Below are 21,081 nucleotides of genomic sequence, written 5' to 3'. Positions count from 1 at the left end.
GGCTCAGGAATTTTCTCTCCTTCTGAATTGTAAGGTTTATTGTTCTAAATTTGTCAAGTACCCTTAGGACATGTTATAACTTTTTCTTATACTAGAGAGGAAAAAAATTATACAGTTAAGTATAGTCCCTTCATTATGTAATACAGTTACTTGCTTTATACAATACAGAATATAAAAAACACGGTTAACATTCCTCCCCAAATCTGCATGACTAGCCCAATTTGCAACAAACTGCCAGGCCTGTGCCTTCTCATCCAGTTTTCTTCCATGACAATCGGAACAGCTGACCATATGACAGTATTTATAGTTTTTAAAGCACCTTTTGTCCGTTATGTCACTGAGCTTGACAACAATCCTGAGAGGGCTGAGCAGGGTGAAAACAGTCCACATTTTGCAAGTGGGGTCCCTAAACACATAGATGCTAAATTAGGACATTTACCGTCACAGGCCTAGGGTGCGGGGAGGGTGGGACTCCAGGGCTTTCCCCCACTCCACCCACCTCTCAAGCAAAACCATCTGTACATCCACGAAAACAAACAAATGAACAAAGCACTGAGCCATCAGCACCCTTCTGTCTCCTCTCACCCCTAAGCATCGCCTTAATAAAAAAATTTTTATTGATGTATAGTTGCTATGCAATATCTTATGTTATTTCAGGTATGTAATACAACGATTCACAGTTTTTAAAGGTTATACTCCGTTTATAGTTATCATAAAATATTGGCTATGTTCCCTGTGTTGTACAATATATCCTCGTAGCTTATTTATTTTATACATAGCAGTTTGTACCACTTACTCCCCTACCCCTATATTCCCCTCCCCACTTCCCTCTCCCCACTGGTAACCCCTAATTTGTTCTCCATATCTGTGAGTCTGCTTCTTTTTTGTTATATTCACTAGTTTGTTGTATTTTTTAGATTCCACATATAAGCAATATCCTACAGTATTTGTCTTTCTCTCTCTGACTTATTTCACTTAGCATCATGTCCTCCGAGCCCATCCACGCTGCTACACTACAAAAAAATAAAATAAAATAAAACACTGAGGCATCAGTACCCTTCCCTCTCCTCTCACCTCTAACCACTACTTTAATAAAAGAATTTTCACTCAAACCAAAATAAGTATAAAGAGTAGAGTGCTGGTACGACCATAATCTGATTCTGAATTAAGTGTTTCAAACTTACTTACTACACCTTTCCTTTGTTGTCAATATGTATCTCGTCCACAGAATTTTCACATTTAGTCATTCAAAGGAAAATCTGCTTCATTACCTAAGCATCTTCCCACACTTTCGCAAAGAACCCTAAGTTTCCATTCCATCATTTTGAAGCTGAGGTTACTGGGGCACAAAATGGTTCAGTCATTTGTACCCAGGCAAACGGCAAAGACGGATAAGACAGAGTAAAGAACTCCACGTTCAGTGTTCCATCCATCCAAGTAAAGATGTACAACTTAAACTGGAGATCCTTGGCAATGGGGAGACCCAGTCAAAGGTTTTTCAGCCTATGGAGGAGGTTTATGCCCACACATTCAGCAAGGATCTGGTCTTTTATCTAACCAGGTTCTTTCCAGCGTGACGAGTGGGATTTTTCCACAATCGTTGGGAAACAAACGCTGCTTGCACTGAAGCATCACAAATCAGCCCAGGCAGATGAACATGGGTGGGGGTCACGTGACCGCAGGAGCTTCAGTCAAATTGGTGGTCTCCGGTCAGACAAAGAAAAACACCCATTCCCACTGATAGCCTGATTTTCTATGAATCGGAGCATGTTCCGGGTCATGAACAGCCAGAGGTGAGAGTCTGGTCTGTATTTGAAAGTGAAAAGCGCCTAACCGGAAATGACTGCTTGTGTGCGTATTAAAAGCATTAGAAGCCCGGAAAGTGGGGCTGTGACAGACTAACATGACGGCTGCGGTGCAAAGCCACATGCTTAAAAGCCAAGCTACAGTATGACGCTCAAGCTCGCTTGACAAAGCCCAGAGCCAAACACGGCTAAGTATGGCCAGCTTTGTATCCTGAAAATAGCCATTTGAAGCCTGAGAGAAGTAAGAGGAGGACTGGGACAAAAGAAGCATTCTTTTCATGTAGGTGTGGATGATGATTTATTTTTTCTGGTTCAAGGAATACACGTATTCAAGTGTGTATTTTAAAGCCTATTTTAATATTTTTCTAGTTCAGATGGAAGTCATACTGTACACAGCCTTTGATTTTAGGAGCCAGAACAAAGTAAAAATCAACTACTCACTTAAAAAGGAAAGGAAGGACAAGGTTCTGGGAATTAACCCAGTCACAAGCCATTCCAATCTTTCTGTTAATGCAAAATCCATTCATAAATTGGCCAAAGTGTTATTAACTTCCAAAAACTCCTTTGAAAATTATGAGTTTCAATTTCAAATGAAAGAACTTGAACCACTCACACTGAAGAATTCATCTATGAGCTGCCATAACATTTCCCTGTTAACTCTCTTGTGTAAAACCATTTGGTGCTGGAGAAAGAACACAGGTGAAGGACGGGGTTCCAGTCCACACAGGGCCACGAGCCATTAGTCTCGTCAGGTCATGACACCCCTCTGGGCCTTTTGGCCTCTTTTTGCTTAAAGACTTTCTAGATGTCCATGAGCTTTCTCGCTGGGATAACTAAACCACTGGTTTACTTATCTGACTGTGGCATATAGTTATTTGTCCACCATTTTCATGATATCCTTATCAAGGCCTTGTCATGGTGCTGTATCGTCATTTTTTATTGAAAGACAGTTTGCCGATGACTCAGTTCTCAGCCAGACACTGAACTGAATAGCCATTAAGGTCACGCTAATGCAGACACGAAACCAAAAAAGGAGCTTCGTCTTTTTTCTACTTAAAGAAGACAGCATCTTAAAATAGCACGGACTAGTTTGAAAACACTAGGATAAAAGCCATCACGGTGCTATTCCTTGCTGCAGCTTCATAAAATTGAACAAAAACGCAAGCAAACTGAAGAGAATCTGAGGTAAGCTGGCATGTAAAATTTAAAGCATATGAGAAAACAAAACAAAAAACCCTTGACATTTCTGCCCCTTACCTTGCAGCCTTTGCATCACGTTGGCGATGTCCCGAGAAGACCGCGAGGCTGTCCTGGAGGCTGCCATGGTCCCACCTTGGCGTGGAACCACCACTGGAGACTCTTTGCCTGACGTAGTGCAGCCCTAGGTCCCTCCAGAAAACATACTTGAACTTCTCCGGTTCTATCGAGTCATGGACAAATCCCAGGCACTCACAGCAGTCAGCGAAGAGATCTCCCAGAAATCCAACCACTTCTTTTTCCTTCTTTTGCTTTAAGACTGTCCTCTTAAATGAACTCAGGAACCTGAAAACCAAACAGAAAAGGTTCAATATTTTTAAAACATCTATATAGGTCACCTGAGTGCAAAAAGTAGAGCTGTCTTTATTCAATTTGAAGAGATGATTCATCTCTTATTTCTGAAGTGAAATAACTAATGTAAAAATACTTATAAACTATAAACTTTATAAACTATAAAGGCAACTTTGAGGAATTCTCATGGTACTTGATAAACACATAATCAAAACATACACAGTAAAATTGGTTGCTAAAAGGAGAAATGTTCATTTTTTTCCATGTTTTCTATTTAAACTAGACCTTTTTCATCGATCTATGAAAGTGAAAGTACTTGTATTCAAAACGCCGGTTCTATTTCCTAATATTCACAGGTTCTCTTATCTGGGCTATTTCAGCCTGCTTTGCACACCTATTTTGCTCTGTTGTGTTTGTACACTTTTTAGGAATGAGATCAGATCTTAGCTCCTAAAATTTGATGAACTGAAACAGGATAAATATAAAACTATTTCATTCTAGAAATTCAAATTTCAAATCTTGTCATTTTAGAAGACAAATGGGTTTGATCTAGCTTTTCCCTCCCCATAGAAAGATTCTAAAGTAAGTTGGAAGGCTGGGGTGGGATGGGGGGCTAACAGAGAGGACATTTTCCTTCCAACCTCTTTCCTTCCTGTATTCTCTGCTTCGATCAAGTTTAATTCATCATGCTGGATAGGGGGAGGTAAAAAAGAGATAAGAGAGTAGCTGATGAAATCTTGACATGGAGACATGTACTTTGAACATGAATTTCCTAATCCTAGGGTTAGCCGAAGAGGAGGCCTTGCCACGAACAGGACAACTGATGACAGAAAGAAGAGGAGGGTGAAAAATGTACCCAGAGAAAAGAAATTTAACCAAGACACCAAACCAAGGGGGCTTATGTGAGCATGCTACTTTTACAATTCAAACTCATCTCTGGGCTATGATGATGGAGGTGAAGAAAAGAAACAGGGTGGGGGCAGGGGAGGACAGCAAAAGCAAGACGGTAAAGAAAACAACGCATCTATGTGTGTGGTCCACCTTCATCTATGGGATGGTCCAACTTCGGCAAGGAAATAAGAGGTGTCTATGAGTGCGATCAAACATTATAACGTGAACGTGTGGTCATAAAACTTGTATTATTTGTGAAGAATTGGTTAAGTAATACAGTGTAATTACAGATTACAACTGATTTGTTAAATGGCATTAACACTAGTATATACTGGTACCTAGTTAGATTCTACGAATAAGCTGATAACATCTTTTTAGACCACTACCTCAAAAAGGATGTAAAACATGCACACTGTTCTGCCCTGCACACTTCTCGGGCCAGAAAGGGTGTACCGGTCACTTAGCAAGTTACGGGTAGGTGGTGCAGGGAATAGCACTGACTGGTAAGAAGGCAAAGACAGACTTCTCCTGGCAACTTGCAAAGATACAGAAAGCAGGACCCAATACTTGGCAGCTTCTAGGCTAGAGAGGTACCTCTCAGTGGGTGGTTCCCCCAGGGACTCTCAGAGGAGAAATAATTACTAATGGCTGGCCCTCATGCCTCAAGGCCTGCAGCCCTACTGGAGCTGTACACCCGTTAGCAGCCTTCATGTCCTGGGGAAAAACATTCCACCAGCCCACATACCAAAGCTACCTTAATTTGAAGACTGATCGACAGTGAGAAGTGCCTAAGGGATCTTACAAATGGCTCCCCTAGGGCTTCCCTGGTGGCGCAGTGGTTGAGAGTCTGCCTGCCGATGCAGGGGACACAGGTCCGTGCCCCGGTCCGGGAAGATCCCACATGCCGCGGAGTGGCTGGGCCCGTGAGCCATGGCCGCTGAGCCTGCGCGTCCGGAGCCTGTGCTCCGCAACGGGAGAGGCCACAACAGTGAGAGGCCTGTGTACCGCAAAAAAAAAAAAAAGAAGATGCATGCCAGGCAGGATGGATAGCTTGAGCAAAGGCATGGACATAAGAAACAGCATGATTTGTATGTAGAACTGCCAACAGTCAGTGAGGGGCTCTATCAGGTGACTTCTGGGGCTGAGGCTGGCAAAGGAGGGAGCAGCCAGATGGCTGAGCCCTGTGTGCTCTGCCCAGAAGCTGGTCCTGAGTCTCCAGGAGGCAACAGGAAACCTTGAGGGATTTTGAAGCTGGACGTGACCACGTGTGATTGAGGTTATTCTAGCTACACTTTTTTTTTTTTAAGTACATTGCTCTTTTTCTTTTTTTAATTTTATTTATTTTTGGCTGTGTTGGGTCTTCGTTGCTGCACGCCGGCTTTCTCTAGTTGTGGTGAGCGGGGGCTACACTTCGTTGCGGTGCGCCAGCTTCTCATTGCAGTGGCTTCTCCTGTTGCGGAGCACGGGTTCTAGGCGTGCAGGCTTTAGTAGTTGTGGCACATGGGCTCAGAAGCTGTGGCTTGTAAGCTCTAGAGCGTAGGCTCAGTAGCTGTGGCACATAGGCTTAGTTTCTCCCCGGCATGTGGGATCTTCCCAGACCTGGGCTCGAACCCGTGTCCTCTGCATTGACAGGCGTATTCTAAACCACTGCGCCTCCAGGGAAGCCCATTCTAGGTACATTTTTTAAGGGTGTATTTGAGGTTGACAGCTCAAAGTTCCAGGAAGATCTGTTAGGAAGGTATCTCAGGCGTCCAGGTGGAAGATGATGAGAGACTGAAACAGGATGGTGAACAGAGGGTAAAATCCAAACAAATCTTGAGGAGGCAAAACGTGCAGGACTTGGTGACTGGGGGGAGACAGGGAGTGGGGGGTGAGGTAGTCAGGGGATCGTGAATGACTCTCAGGGCTCTGACTTGAGATTCTGTGGGCCACGGTGCCATAGGCCGAGCTCAGTAGTAGAGGAGCTGTGCAGGTCACTATTTCCCCAAACTCTGCAGTTCATACCCTCACATCCTTGCTGAACAGCATCTTAATTACCCCTCCACACGCTCAGCTGAGCAAATCCAAAGGCTCGCTGGACCCCAGCCCAGGACCCACACTCTGCGCGAAGCCCCCGCTCACAGAGCAGCACACTTTCAGCCAACTCCCTCCACTCCTCCAGTAGCCAACAAGCCACACTACGCAAAGACCTGTCTTATATCCTTAACAGTTCGTCTTATCTCCCTACTAATGCCCTGAACCGACCGCGAACATTCCGCAGGCATAGAGATTATATGCTGTTTTTGACATCCCCACCCACTGATATTAACTAGATCCCCGAACACATCCTAGCCCCCAGTACGTATTTTTGTTTTTCTTGAATCACTTTCACTCCCACTCCTTTGCCGGAGTGAGTCACATAAGTGTCTAATTTTACATTTAATTATTGTTTTCCTCTATTCCTCACTAAAGTATGAACGTGTAGTTTTCTACAGGACTACCCTCAGAAAACTCCTTCCTCCCCACTGCAAAAGACGTTGATGCAACATCCTTCCCTTTTTAGACATAAGATTAAATATTTTGCTTTTACCATTCATGTACACACATATTTCCTATTTTGTGAAATTATGATATCCTTGCTTTCTACTGATACTTAAATTTAAAGGGCCATGTGATTCGATAAAAATTTCAAATTAATCAGACAAAGATAATAAAAGGAGATTTTTACAAGATATGTGTTCTGGATGTAGGAAGATGTGAGTTTAGACTTAGCTCTGCTCTGACTAGCTGGATGATCTTGAGCTGGTTCTGTGTATGGAGGTGCTCAACAACCACCTGACATGGGATCGTGGTAACGGGAAATGCACAGACTCTGGACCAAAAGAGACATGGAGCTGAGTCTTAATTCTGCCTCTTCCTGTCCATGTGGGCATGACCTACAGAACTAGGACATGAGAGGAATGTCCAGCACCGTCAATGATCTCAAGAGTCCCAGGCTAATTAAGAGTTTTTAATCAGGTGCAGGATATTGGGCGGGGGGGGGGGGGGGGGGGGGGGGGGGGGTGGGCGCAGAGGAAGAGAGGGTGAGGGATGGGAAGGGAGACTTAGGGAGACACTGATGGGTTGTGTGCCAATTAACAGTCCTTGCACCATCTTCTAATCATTTCCAGGGAAGGAACTAAGATTATAAAGCAGCTAATTATATCCACCACACCTAGCAGAGAGGTAAGATTCCTGTATTTATTATGTCATACAGCAAATGTATTGAGAAACCACGTGTAAAGGACACCGGTACTGAGTAAATAGCAGTGAACAAGACAGATAAGCCCCTCTTAGAGTTTATGTACCAGAGCAGGGGATGATACAAACAATATTACAATAAAGTAGGTTGCGTATTGTAATGGAGAAATCCAAGGTACTGTGGGAGCAAAGAGAATACCCAACCACTACCATCTGCTTACCATGCGGGATGCAGAGGGAATTTAGAGTATCTGCTATCTGGGATTCTCCTATCTGAACAATGTACTCTTCTTAACACCAACACCTGTGAAAAGCACGGGAATGAATCATCACAACTTGACTTTTCCAGTCTCTAAGCAGAATGGACAACTGGCTGCTAAAGCAGTTTCCTATTTGTTCTATTAAAAAGGAATACAGGGGGCTTCCCTGGTGGCGCAGTGGTTGAGAGTCCGCCTGCCGATGCAGGGGACAGGGGTTCGTGCCCTGGTCCAGGAAGATCCCACATGCCGCGGAGCAGCTGGGCCCGTGAGCCATGGCCCCTGAGCCTGCACATCCGGAGCCTGTGCTCCGCAACGGGAGAGGCCACAACAGTGAGAGGCCCACGTACCGCAAAAAAAAAAAAAAAAAGAAAAAAGCTACTGAATACATCTCAACCCCCCTTCTATCTAAGTCCTTTGCTGGAGCGAGTCACATAAGTGTCTAATTTTACATTTAATTATTGTTTTTCTCTATTCATCTTTTAGTAATGGTACTAATTAATGAATGCTAAGATGGCTAAATGGTGGGGAGGAAGAGGGACATCCTGCAGTTAATACAAAAATATTACTGATGCCTGTGTACCAGCTATCAGTGAACAGTGCTGCTAATCATTCACTCATGAATTTTACAGGGTAACAAATAAAAATTGGTCCTTTCCCTGGAAGAACGAAAATATGTAGTACTCAAAAGATGAAGTGCAGAGCTGATCAGCATGACAGATACTATGTCATGATTGAACATTTTTTTGTAAGCCTGAAGTATAAATCTTGCCCAAAGATACCTGCTACCTTCCTCCCGTGCTTTACTAGAGTCTATATTGCCCTTCGTGCCAAACATGAGTTCTCACTGGTTTAGACCACAAGGAAGGACACATTTAACACATTTCAGAGAAGGAGATATGCAGACTTCCTCAAAGGGGAGGCTTGGGTCCTGCACGCCTGTCTTCAGACCACAGGGTGTGACTGCTATATCTAGCGCTGGTGCCATCTGCCCTGGGGAGAAATTGCTACCAACCTTGCCCAGTCATGGGTTTCTTACATCCGGTTTCAGTGACACCTCCCTTCATCTCCAAGTAGCTGTGTGGGCTGCATAATTATCAGCGAGCAGGTCCTACTGTAGCACCCTCCCCACTTAACACAAGCAATTCTTGAACATTTTTCAACGATAAACTACCTTTTCTCAATCTTTACTCCTCTGCACAGAAGAATCAAGTGGAAAAAAATTCTTACGTGGGGGACGAGGACAGAAATAAACCAGTTTGTGAAAAAAATCATTAGTTAAGACAGACAAAAGTGAGGCTATAATGTAATAACTGAGCAATATTATTATCTGAGTCAGTCTGAAGATGTGTCTTTATCTTCAGCCTGAAATATATTAAGTTAGTGTTGATCTGGCACGTTTTGTTCTAAAATTGCCAGAAAGTAATAAACAGACTCAAAAATGCAAGAAAAAAACAGATGTGTTTTTTATTACACTGTTCTGGTGATGTCAGGAACTTTTTATCCATCCTATTAATCTTTTTCATCATGGAGAACAGCAAGCCTCTCAAAGAACAATCCTCATGACTCATGGCTAAATCAGCATTTTACGCAGATGTGGGTCATATTAATAATCTTTGCTTAATTGAAAATTATTATATTTCTCATACACAAGTCTAGCTCCTGAATACAAACGCTTTCCTTGGAAAAACAGCTCTCAGATGAAGACAAAAATAGATACCCATTAAAGAAGAGAGAGAGAAAAAAAAAAAACATTCATTTTGAACTCTCTTAACATTTACAGAAAATTTTCAGATGCATACAGGTTTTCTACCCCAAACTGAGAAGCTCTGAAATGGACATTCTGGGATGCTAAGACCGGTTTCACAGCTGGTGTCTTTTTCTCCCCAGGGTTGAACCTGACTCTATTTGTGGAAGAGGGCCTGAACTGCAGCCTCCAAGCTCTGTTATCCGAGGCAGCCCGCTGAACCCCGTTTCCCAGCCGGCTTTCTTTCCTTGATGGCTAATAGCTGCTTTATTTTGCATATTTTCCTGCCCTTTGCCATACACCTGCCGCTCTGTGAACCACCATTTCACAGAACTCCCTCCGGCAGTGATGCAAAATCTGTCTGAAACGTATCTTTCTGGAGAGGAGATGAAAGTTATCTTGCCCTCTAGCGTAGGGTCCGCCTGCCAGAAATCGCAGGGCGACAGCTGGAGTAGAGTCTGAAGCCCCGGCCTCCGCTGTTCCTCAAGCCCCGGGCCGTGCTACCCATTTCCCCTCCCCCAGCCCTTCCTAAAATAGTCGGCAGCGGAGGAAGGGAGGCTCCTGGAATTTGTTCAGCGCCCTACATCTCCCATCTGATAGTAGCAACTGTCTCGACCATCGCAGTAAGAGGGTGGCTGCCTTTTTCTTCTGCATCACTGGACCCCAGAAGAAGTGCCACAAGCGGAAGTGACAACTCAGAGGGGGGATATTAATAGGGGTATCTACGCATGAGATGCAAGGAGAACGCTCCCCACCTCCGTCTCTCCTCATCCTTGAGTATCACACACGTACACACACCACCGCCACCATCACCATCCTCTCCCTCCCATTAAGCACGCACGACCCCGAGCACGCACATACAAACTTGCTTACAATTTGTCTGCAATTTGTGCTGCTTGCACCCATATTCTCTCTCTCCTTCCTCTCTCCCTCTCTCCTTCCCTTTACCTTCTCTCTCTCTCGGGCTCGTTCTGGTTCCAGGTAGCGCAGCGAGCGCAGCGGCAGTGCCGGTGCGCGCTCTGGGCCGGCCGCGGTGGCGGGAGCCGGGGCGCGGCTGCAGGGCAGCGGGGCGCCGGGCGGCCCTGGTGACCGAGTACAACACGCCGGGCCGGCTCCCCGCCGGCGGCGGATCCGCGGCCGCGCTCCCGGGCCCGCTCGCACACTCACTCACTCACTCCTGCGCCCAGCTGCTCGGCGGCTCTGCCCTCCCTCTGCAAGCGGTCCTCCTTCCGGGTGCACCCTGGGGGTTCAGGCCTCCTCCCACTCCCCCGCCCCCGCACTAAAGCTCCCTTCGGGAAGGTTGGCTAGGCGGGTTCAGCCCCCAGGCAGGTTCCCGGCGCGACCCGTGCGCCGCCACGCCCCTCCCCGCGCCCGGCGCCCGGCGCCCGGCTCCAGGATGCGCTGGTCCCTGGCAGAGCCAGGGGCGGGCGCCCGAGCCTCTCTCACCCGCTTCCCTACCTCCCGGAGAAGCACGGCCTCCGGCGTCTCTCCGCAGCTGCAAAGCCTTTCCGTGAGCCTCCCTCTCCGGGAGCCTTTCCACGGGGTCCACCTCCCGGAGGTCGAGGAGGAGAGAAATGGCCGAGAGCGCTGGGAAGGGGATTCGCTGCCTTGGCTTGCTAACTTTGCCTGAGGTTTCCACTGCCCTGCTGACCTTCCTGAGCAGAACCTATCTTGAAAGGCTGGGGAGGTTCCCTGATGGTCCCGGGAAGGAAGTGGTGCGGTTCAATGAGGACATTCCTCTGGCTCCTTTCAAATCAACTTTCAAAAAGATCCTAACGGCTGACCTTTTGGCTGTCAAATCAGTAGCATATCATTTTAGGGAGACTGGTCAGACTGTAGATTTTTGTTCATGGGTTTATAAGGCTTGAATTTCCCGAGAAGACACCTGACATCTGAATCGTATTTATTCTTGGTTATTCGTTAAGATGACCCTGGAGAACTACCTTCAGGTTCTTCCCTCACGCTCTCCCTGAGGCTTTCATCACAAGTCCTTCTCATGGTGTAGAGGAGAGTCTGGGGTTGCCTAGTAGCCTTAGGAAGAATTTATCTTGTGGTTTTATGGTTTCCAAGCAAAGTCAAACATAGTCTCTCTTCACCAACAACGAAGCCCAAGTCCAACAGGATTGTGGCAACTCAAATAATCGAAGCTATGTTGCAAGAATCTTAAAAATAATAATTACCTTCTCGAATTTTCTATCTGAAAATTGTTTTTCCTCTTCTCTACATTTGCAGAATGGAAGGATGGGGCTTTAAAGTGGATGAAGTTTTTCTTTGCCTCCTGCCTTTCCCTCCTCACTTGCTGCCAACACTCCACTGATTAGTTTTGCATTTCCTTCAAATTCTCTCCCTTTTGGATTCCATCAAAATAATATCTGACATGAATCTGGTAAACTCACCTGATGTGTTACCTTTCCTTGTGTTTACATATCTCAGAGACCAAAGAATGAATCTCTAAGTACAGCACTGGTTGCACCAGGGAGTCTTGCCTGGAGAGGGGATGTTGGGGATCACTCTCAACATAGCCTGCCTCTGCCTCAGGGTGACACTCACCGTGGATGCCCAGAGCTCCTTGTGGAGATAACCGGCCAGAGCCTAGTGGTGCCAGTTAGCTCCCTCTGCCTGGGTGGGACCAGACTGAGATCCAAGCTGCAGGCCTGCCACTCAGGAGGAGAGGATCTGACTGAGTTCTTCCCCTCTGCCTGTGCTTTCATCTAAGCAACTCAACCCACCGACTGAAACTTCCTCATTAGATTTAGCTGCTCTTCTCCCAGGCACAGACAGGCAGAAGCCTAGGGCTGCCTGGCTGGCCCTGGTTGCCTGATGAACTGAATGTCCACTCTCGGCTCAATTTTATCCTCCGCGGGACTACGCACATCATCGACTTTTGGAACAGGCTTGTCTTTTTTTTTCTTTTTCTTTCTCCATAAACCCCAGGGAAGTGTGTTGTAGCTTCATTTATTCAACAACTACCGTTTGAACACCTACCATATACTGAATATTGTCCTAACCATTGGAGCCACAGTGGTAAGTAAAAGTGGACCTGGTTCCTACCTTCACAGAGCTTCCAGTATAATCAGGAAGAGAGACACTCATCAAAGAGCCACACAAATTATTATAAAACCTCAGCCTCCAAGAGAAGGAAAAAAAAAATGAGAGCCTTCAGTGAAAGGAAGATCAGGAAGATCAGATCAGGAAGACTTTGCTAAGGAAGTGACCTTTGAACTGTGATCTGCAGGAAAGGCAACATTAACTAGGAGAAAGACAGGTAGGCTGGGGTCTGGAACAGCGCTCCAGACAGGGGGCACAGTGTGCAAAGGATCAGTAGAGGAAAAGTAGATGGTGCATTTGAGGAAGTGAAGACCAATGTGGCTGCAGAAGAGAAAGCAAGGGAGGGGACAGGAGCTACACCAGGAAATGGGCCCCTTGAGACCCCAAATGAAGGGAACGGTAGATTGTGCAGGTCTTAAAAACCAGCCCGAAGAGACGGGTCTTTACATAAGGCCTTTACAGTGTTCTCAGTAAGTGGTGTAGTATGATTACATTTATGTCTTGAAAATTTCCCTTAGGCTACAGTGTGGAAAACAGATCAGAAGTAGGGCCAAAAATGGGTAAAGGTAGACCAGTTAGGAAGTTGCTACAGTAATCTTTTAGAAAGATCATAGGCCTAATTATTAGAGTGATGGTGATGGGAAAGTGCATGGATTTGAGGGATGTTTAATAGATAAAGTGTATGGGACATAAGGTCATGGGTGGCAGAAGGAAGTCAAAATAGTATAGTGGTTAAAGTCTTGGGTTTTGAAGCGAGGAAGGGCTATGCTTGAGTCCTAGCTCCATCATTAACTATCTGTGTGATTTTAGCTAGTTATTTAACCTCTCACAAGTTCAGATTTCACAAACCTGTAATCAGGTTGATAACAGCATATCTCACTCATAGGGCTGTTTTGGGGACTAAATGAGCAAGTACTTCATCCTTCAGAGCCTGGCATGTGGTCAGGAAACACAATATAATTAGCATCATTATTATAGTTATTATTACTATTATTCTCGATGTTTCTGAAGTTGGCACATAAAGGGACTACCGACTCTACTTTGCAACAGGCTGATTGGGCTAGAGCACCAGTTTCTGAGAGCAGCAAAATATAACCAGGGGGCCATCACAGGTTGAGAGACAGCGGTCTGGGGAGCAACCTGATTTCCTCCTCCACGGAGCCCAAGGTCTGTTCTCCTCATCTGTCTACTCTTCATACCCTCTGAGTTTACACAGAATCCTATTCCTATACACCACGGCATCTGGGCCCCCAATACCTCCTCCCTGAGTTAATAGGAAGTGGCAGAGAACAGCAAAAAAGCCAGTTGATTTTAGTTCAGCGTTATCCCAATGGCTGCATCATTGTGTTCTATGTATTTGTAAGATAAGTCACAGTGCCCATATGAAATCAGCAGATAATCCGTTATATGTCTATCCTTTCTCTTTTATGTAATTGTGTTAACACCATGGCAGAGATTTACCACATTTAAAGATATGTTGTCGATTCATCAAAAGCAGCAGCCCAGAGTCTTACAGAGGTGCATCTTTATGGGGATGAGCCCACGTGCAATTCAACAAGCATGTCTCTTCTTCCACCGCTCTCCATAAGTCTTAAGTCCCTTCAAAACAAACCTCTATGCACAGGGCAGGGAAACTAAACAAAATGGCTGTTATGTTTCCAAGGTAAAGGGGCTTTGTATCGTCATGGTCTGGACGCAGTCAGTAGTGGTCTGGTTGGGTTAGGCAGCCCCTTACTTGGTAATTGCCTCTGCTGGAGTTCTCACAGTCTGCTAAAGAGAGAGGAAAGACAGACAGGGAAGGAGGGGCTTACCTCTCCTGGCCAGGAAAGCTCAGGAGGATTTGGGGTCCAAAGAACTAGGATTCAACCAAATCCTCCAAAATGCCCCTTTTGCAATTCTCAATAAGGACCATGACTTTCACATGAGAGGTTCAGCAAGGCTCTGAATTCATCTTACATTATAAATGTGCAACCTGCAACAACACACCTTAGGTCTGATTTTTGGCTCTGTCAACATTGTAGCTGCAAGGGTAAGAGTCCTAGAAGCTGGCTGGGTCTCTGACCATGCCTTGATCCAAGATGGTAAAGTTTCTGAACTTGTCATTTTCTTTCCTTTATGGTCTTCATTGTCAGAAGTAGCTGACACACATCATATTTCTTCTAGTTCTCTTTCCTACTGTAAGATTCCACAGCAATAGCCAAATTGGTCTCCTAAATTCTTGTCTTCAGTAGGCCCTTAATTTCAGGGGTTAATTTCTTCTCCACTACTTTCCAATACTCTTTGGAATTCTATTTTGCATTGGAATCATATCATCACTGTATGTGAACCTAGGCAGGTCAACTAACCAACTTGAGATTCTCATCTTTGAAGGTCTGGACCCAGGCATGGCATGAAATATTGTGTCATCTAGGATTCATTAAAGAAAAATCAAGACAACTTGAGGATGTGAAAGAAGGATTTAGGTGTTCAAAGTTTTTGATAAGGCTAGAGAGGTGACCGTTAGTATGGCTGCTTTTAGCTGTCATTGCACCTGCCATTGCAGGTGCAGTTCAGAACTCAGCAACTCACTGCTGCCACCTAGAGGTCAAGATGCTGCCGCAAATGGTGAGCAGCATCACAGCTGCCTCTGCGCTGACTCCCGGTGATGGAGCTTGGTATCAGCCACTGTAGAAGTACTGTCATTTCTGCTGGAGGGACAATTTCTCTATGTCCCATTTGCCTTCCAAATCTCATGTGAGAGCATTGGCAGAATGCACATTTCATCCACCCTACCCCGCCCCACCCCCAGGAAAGAGCCTGGGAAAGGTAATCCTCAGACTTCCAGCCCCTGAGATACAGGGAGAGAGAGCGTAGCACGGATTGTTAGTGAAGATTGTTTGCCAATGAACGGTATACAGTACAGACACAGACTTGGGAAGAAAAGCAAGCATGTATTCAATTAAAACTCATAGTAACTCCAGTTTAAAACATTAGGTCTTTTTAATCTATTTTAACTCTCATATTGATATTATTTTAGAATTTTACATGTTAGGATTTTAAGACTATTTTTTAAAAGAACACACACACAAAACTAGCATTGCCGATGAATTTTAAGATGACATCATTGACTACCCAGTGTAGTCTTCTTGTCACTTTCTCCCTATGGTTCCCTCAGGAGCTGTTTTTAGACCACTATTGTCTCTCCCCTACTTTAACCATCCACTCCCATGATCATGGTCTTGGTCTTGTCATTATTAATAATAACAATTATTTGATACTGATAATCTCAGTCGTTAACGCTCCACTCTTCACTTCCTCTTTTGTTTCCAGCCCACTTATTCTTTTGCTTCAATTTCAATAATCCCTCAGCTGAATAGAACCTTATAGCCATTGATAAACCACTGCCAGCCTTTATGTTGCCTTTGTATTAGAGAGGGAGCCTTCCTCAAGATGCTTCCACTCCTTCTTTTGGAGACTATTATAATAGACCATTTCTGAAGAAGTAAAACTGTCACTCTTTGCAGATGACATGATGTAACTGAAAGTGGTGTCTGGCTGCTCGATGCTCAAAAGCCAATAAAGAGGCAGGGTTGGTGGAAAGGAAAGTTTGCTTTATTCTGCATGCCGACAACGGTGGGGGGAGGGCAGACACCTGCCCAAAGGCTGACTCCCCCTGAATGACAATCAGTGGGCAAGAGCTTTTGTAGGTGGAGGGAGGGGGCTACGTGCAGAAGCAGCACAGTCAGCTCTGACAGTCATCTTGAGATTAACCATGAGGTGCTCTGATCAGCATCATCTTGATTGTTTTAAGTACAGTTACTCTTCAGTTCCAGGGTCGGTTTGTTCTCATTTCCTTGAGGCCAGTTCTTGGAACTGTGACAGCTTACGTCATGGCTACAGTCTGGTCATCATGTAGTTAACTTCTTCCACCTGGCGGGGGTTTCAGTATTTATAAGACAGCTCACAGGATACGGCTCAGAATATTATCTATAGCCCTTGAAAAGGAACTAAAGGTCCTTGACTATGCTTAATGACTAAATTATTATTATTTGGTCTCCTTTGACTGTTTTCCTTTGTTTCTGTATTTTCTCATTTCTCTGATTAAACTTATTCTTTGGCTAAAGTTTTTCCACAGACAAAAGGCAGGCTGAGGACGTGGGGTAATAGACCGCTAGGGCCCTGCTCCATTTCAATGATACTATATATAGAAAATCCTAAAGACACCACCAAAAAAAAACTGTTAGAACCCGTCAATGAATTCAGTAAAGTTGCAGATACAAAATTAATCATCAGAAATCTGTTGTTTTTCTATACGCTAACAATGAACTATTAGAAAGAGAAATTAAGAAAACAATCCCATTTGCAATTGCACCAAAAAGAATAAATACCTAGGAATAAATCTAACCAAGAAAATAAAAGACCTGTACTCAGAAAACTCTACGACATTGATAAAAGAAATTGAAGATGAAAAAAACAGATGGAAAGATATACTGTGTTCATGGATTGGAAGACTTAATATTGTTAAAATAACCATACTACCCAAGGCAATCTACAGATTCAGTGCCATCCCTGTCAAAATACCAATGGCATTTTTCACAGAACTAGAACAAGTAATCCTAAAATTTGTATGAAACAACAAGAGATCCAGAATAGCCAAAACAATCTTGAAAAAGAAGAGCAAAGCTGGAGATATCACACTCCCTGATTTCAAACTATACTACAAAGCTACAGTAATAAAACAGGATGGTATTAGCACAAAAACAGACCATAGGTCAATGGGACAGAATAGAGGGCCCAGAAATAAACCCACACTTATATTGTCAATTAATCTATGACAAAAGAGACAAGGATATACAATTTGGGAAAAGACTCTTCAATAAATGGTTTGAGGAAAACTGGACAGCTACATGCCAAAGAATCAAACTGGACTACTTTTTCACACCATATACAAAAATAAACTCAAAATGTGTTAAAGACTTAAACGTAAGACCTGAAACCATAAAACTCCTAGTAGAAAACAAAAGCAGTAAGCTCTTTGACATTGGCCTTAGCAGTATTTGGAGGGATATATCTCCTCAGGCAAGAGAAACAAAAGCAAAAATAAAATGGGACTACATCAAACTGAAAAGCTTTTGCACAGTGAAGGAAACTATCGACAAAACAAAAAGGTCATCTACTGAATGGGAGAAGATATTTGCAGCATTATTTACAAGAGCCAAGATATGGAAGCAACCTAAGTGTCTGTGAATGGTTTAATGGATAAAGAAGATGTGGTATATATATACACAATTACTGGCCATAAAAAAGAATGAAATCCTGCTATTCACAACAACATGAATGGACCTAGAGGGTATTATGCTAAGTGAAATAAGTCAGACAAAGAAAGAAAATTACTGTATGGTTTCACTTATATGTGGGATCTAAAAAACAAAACAAATGAACAAACATAACAAAACAGAACAGACTCATAGATACAGGGAACAAATAAGTGTTTGCCAGAGGAAAGAGAGTTTAGGGGATGAATGAAATAAGTGAGGGAGATTAAGAGGTACAACCTTCCAGTTACAAAATAAATGAGTTACAAGGATGAAATGTATAGCATGGGGAATATGGTCAATTTTATTGTAATATCATAGTGTGGGATATAGGGTAACTAGATATATCAAGGTGATCATCTTTAATGCATAGAAATATTGAATCACTATGTTGTGTACCTGGAACTAACATAGTATTGTAGGTCAATTGTACTTCAATTTTAAAAATATGTAGACACTGGGAAGAAATGCATCAAAATTCTAATTATGGTTATATGTGGGGAGCAGGGATTATGGGTGATTGTTAATTTTTTTTACTTTATTTTTTATGTATTTCTAGTTATCTGAAATGAACATGTATTGCTTGAAAAATTAGAAAGAAAACAACAAATGTCATAAAAGGGCCTTTTTTTGATAAAACAAGAGTTCCATCCACCAAATAATTATTGTAATAAATATACAAATCAAACTTCAAATATGAAAGGGACCCACTTAGAAGGGGCACCCTTAGGTGTATATAGTGCATAGCCTACATCAGTCACCTAGGGCAGTTCTGTGACTATTGATCCTACCAGTTTTTCATTGTCCACCACCCCTTTTATATGTATGCCTCTTAAAATGATTTAGATTTCATATTTACTTTAAAATTCACCTCCTTGCATTTATCCTTAACTACCTTTCCTCTCACTTTCTCCTACTCACTTGACTAAACCACATACCTTGTTAAATTCAACTCTGCCTACTTGGTGCATGCACTCCCAGTGCATGGGTGGAGAAAAATCCAATCATGCTAGCTGTTCTTTGCATTTACGATCACTAAATCAAACGCCCCTGAATACTCTGCATCTCTGATCAATACACTCTCCCACTTTCCTGCACAAATTTCATACATTTCCCTGGTTCCACAAACTTCCAACATCCTTCCCCCAACTAAATTTTCAACTGCCAACTTTTCTTCCTATTTCTCCTGCATATCTTAAGCAATCAAGAAAATTTCCATAAGCTTCCACTAACATCTGTACTGTTTGCATCAGTGCCTTATGTAATATTCAAACTTGTCTGCTTTTGCTACAAAAGAGCTCTTCAAGCTCCTAGCTAAGGCTAATTCCTCCACTTATTTACTCAATCCATCCTTCCTGCCAACAGTATTTTCCTCTCTTCCCAGAATCATTTATTTCTTTTCTCTTTACTAGTTTATTCCCAACAGTATGGGAACATGCTGCTATTTACCTCATACTAAAAAAAAAAAAAAAATTTCTCTTGATCACCATCTGAGAACCAAATACCACCCATTTCTTCCCTTATTTTCGAGCCAACTTCTTGAAAGTGTTGGCTGTACTCACTGTTGGCCATTTTTCTCCTCCCACTTGCTTCTAAGCTCACAGCACCTACCTTGTCTGGGTTACCAGTGACTTCTGTGCTAAATTAAATGGTGGTCTTTGTCCTTATCTTGACCTATTAGAACTACTTGACAAATTTTATTTTTCCTCTCTTCATTTTTTTTTTGTTTGTTTGTTTGTTTTGGTTTTTTTTTTCCCGGTACGCGGGCCTCTCACTGTTGTGGCCTCTCCCGTTGCGGAGCACAGGCTCCGGACGCGCAGGCTCAGCGGCCATGGCTCACGGACCCAGCCACTCCGCGGCATGTGGGATCCTCCCGGACCGGGGCACGAACCCACGTCCCCTGCATCGGCAAGCGGACTCTCAACCACTGCACCACCAGGGAAGCCCTTCTCTCCTCTTTAAAGTGTTTTGTCACTTGCCTTCTGAACCCACCACACACATGCTTCCCTTGCTTTAATGCTTCTTCTGACTACTCCTTGGCTTCTTGGTATTCTTTTTTTTCTTTTGGGGGGAACTGTGCAGCTGTGGGATCTTAGTTCCCTGACCAGGGATCAAACCCGGGCCCTCAGCAGGGAAAGCCCAGAGTCCTAAACACTGGATCACCAGGGAATTCCTCTTCTTGGTCTTCTCTGCTACTTCCTTCTCACCTCCTCAACCTCTAGTCTTTGGAAGACCACAAGCTCCAACTTTGGAGCTTTTCTGTTTTCCAGCTGCACTAATTCCTAGGTAATCTTACTCGATTTCATAGTGTTAAATATTATGTATATACTATGAACTCCCGAACTGAAATCTTTAGCTCAGACCTCTCTCCTGAACTCCAGACTTGAATATCCAATCGTCTACTTAAGCTATCCACTGGTTCTAAAGTTTAAAACGTATCCCAGGGCTTCCCTGGTGGTGCGGTGGTTGAGAGTCCACCTGCCGATGCAGGGGATGCGGGTTCGTGCCCTGGGCCGGGAGAATCCCACATGCCGCGGAGCGGCTGGGCCCGTGAGCCATGGCCGCTGAGCCTGCGCGTCCGGAGCCTGTGCTCCGCAACGGGAGAGGCCGCAACAGTGAGAGGCCCGCATACCGCAAAAACAAACAAACACACAAAAAACAAACAAAAAAAATGTATCCCAATAAAATATGTCCAAAATGAAATTTGCCATTTTTCCTTTCTAACCTGACCCTCTTTCTGCCTTCCTCACATTAGTTAATGATAACTCCATCCTTCTCAGTTAGTTGCTCAAGCTAAAGCCTTGGTGTCACACTTAATTCTTTTTCTCATTTCTCACCTTCTGTCAATTAACAAATTATGTCAATTCCTTCTTTAAAGTATATCTATAGAATGTCCTTGTTCTTAGTAAATAAGGCCTGAAATATGTAATAGTACTAGAGCATGGCGTACCCAACATACTCTCAAATGGTTCAGAAAAAATAATATGATGAAAGATAAAGAAGAATATTCACAGGAAGTAAATGAGGCAAAATGTAAACAATCGATGAGTCTGCTTGAAAAGTATATGGGAGGTCTATGTAATACTCTTGAAGTTTTCTCTAGGTTACAAAAAATGTACCTAAAATCCATTATTCATCAGCTCCACTGCTACTACCTGGACCATCACCTCTTAACTTCAGGCTAATCTCAATATAACAGCCAGATAAAGCTTATTACAGCACGAATCAGGTACTTCCACACCTTTGCTCAAAATCCCCCAATAGCGTTCCAT

The 21,081-nt window shown here is 43.8% G+C and overlaps 1 protein-coding gene across 20 annotated transcripts in view; it reads right to left on the bottom strand.

Annotated features, from left to right (window-relative positions):
• SYNE1 (spectrin repeat containing nuclear envelope protein 1) overlaps positions 1-10,746 on the bottom strand; it is a 457,069-nt gene extending 446,323 nt beyond the window's left edge. For 9 of the 20 annotated variants that reach the window (XM_032650745.1, XM_032650724.1, XM_032650725.1 and 6 more), the window contains exons 1-2: positions 10,416-10,737; positions 3,063-3,347 (exon numbers count right to left, since the gene is read on the bottom strand). In XM_032650745.1, coding sequence (XP_032506636.1) covers positions 3,063-3,129 — 67 coding nt within the window. In that variant the 5' untranslated portion in view covers positions 3,130-3,347; positions 10,416-10,737. Of the gene's footprint in view, positions 1-3,062; positions 3,348-10,415 lie in introns of all 20 variants that reach the window. The other 11 variants (XR_004352467.1, XR_004352466.1, XR_004352464.1 and 8 more) reach the window with 2 other exon arrangements.
• Positions 10,747-21,081: the final 10,335 nt, after the last annotated feature.

Source organism: Phocoena sinus, chromosome 12 (genome assembly GCF_008692025.1).
Source record: "Phocoena sinus isolate mPhoSin1 chromosome 12, mPhoSin1.pri, whole genome shotgun sequence".
Taxonomy (NCBI): Eukaryota; Metazoa; Chordata; class Mammalia; order Artiodactyla; family Phocoenidae; genus Phocoena; species Phocoena sinus.
The sequence above is the reverse complement of the archived record's forward strand: the minus strand, read 5'-3'. Positions and strand labels throughout refer to the sequence as shown.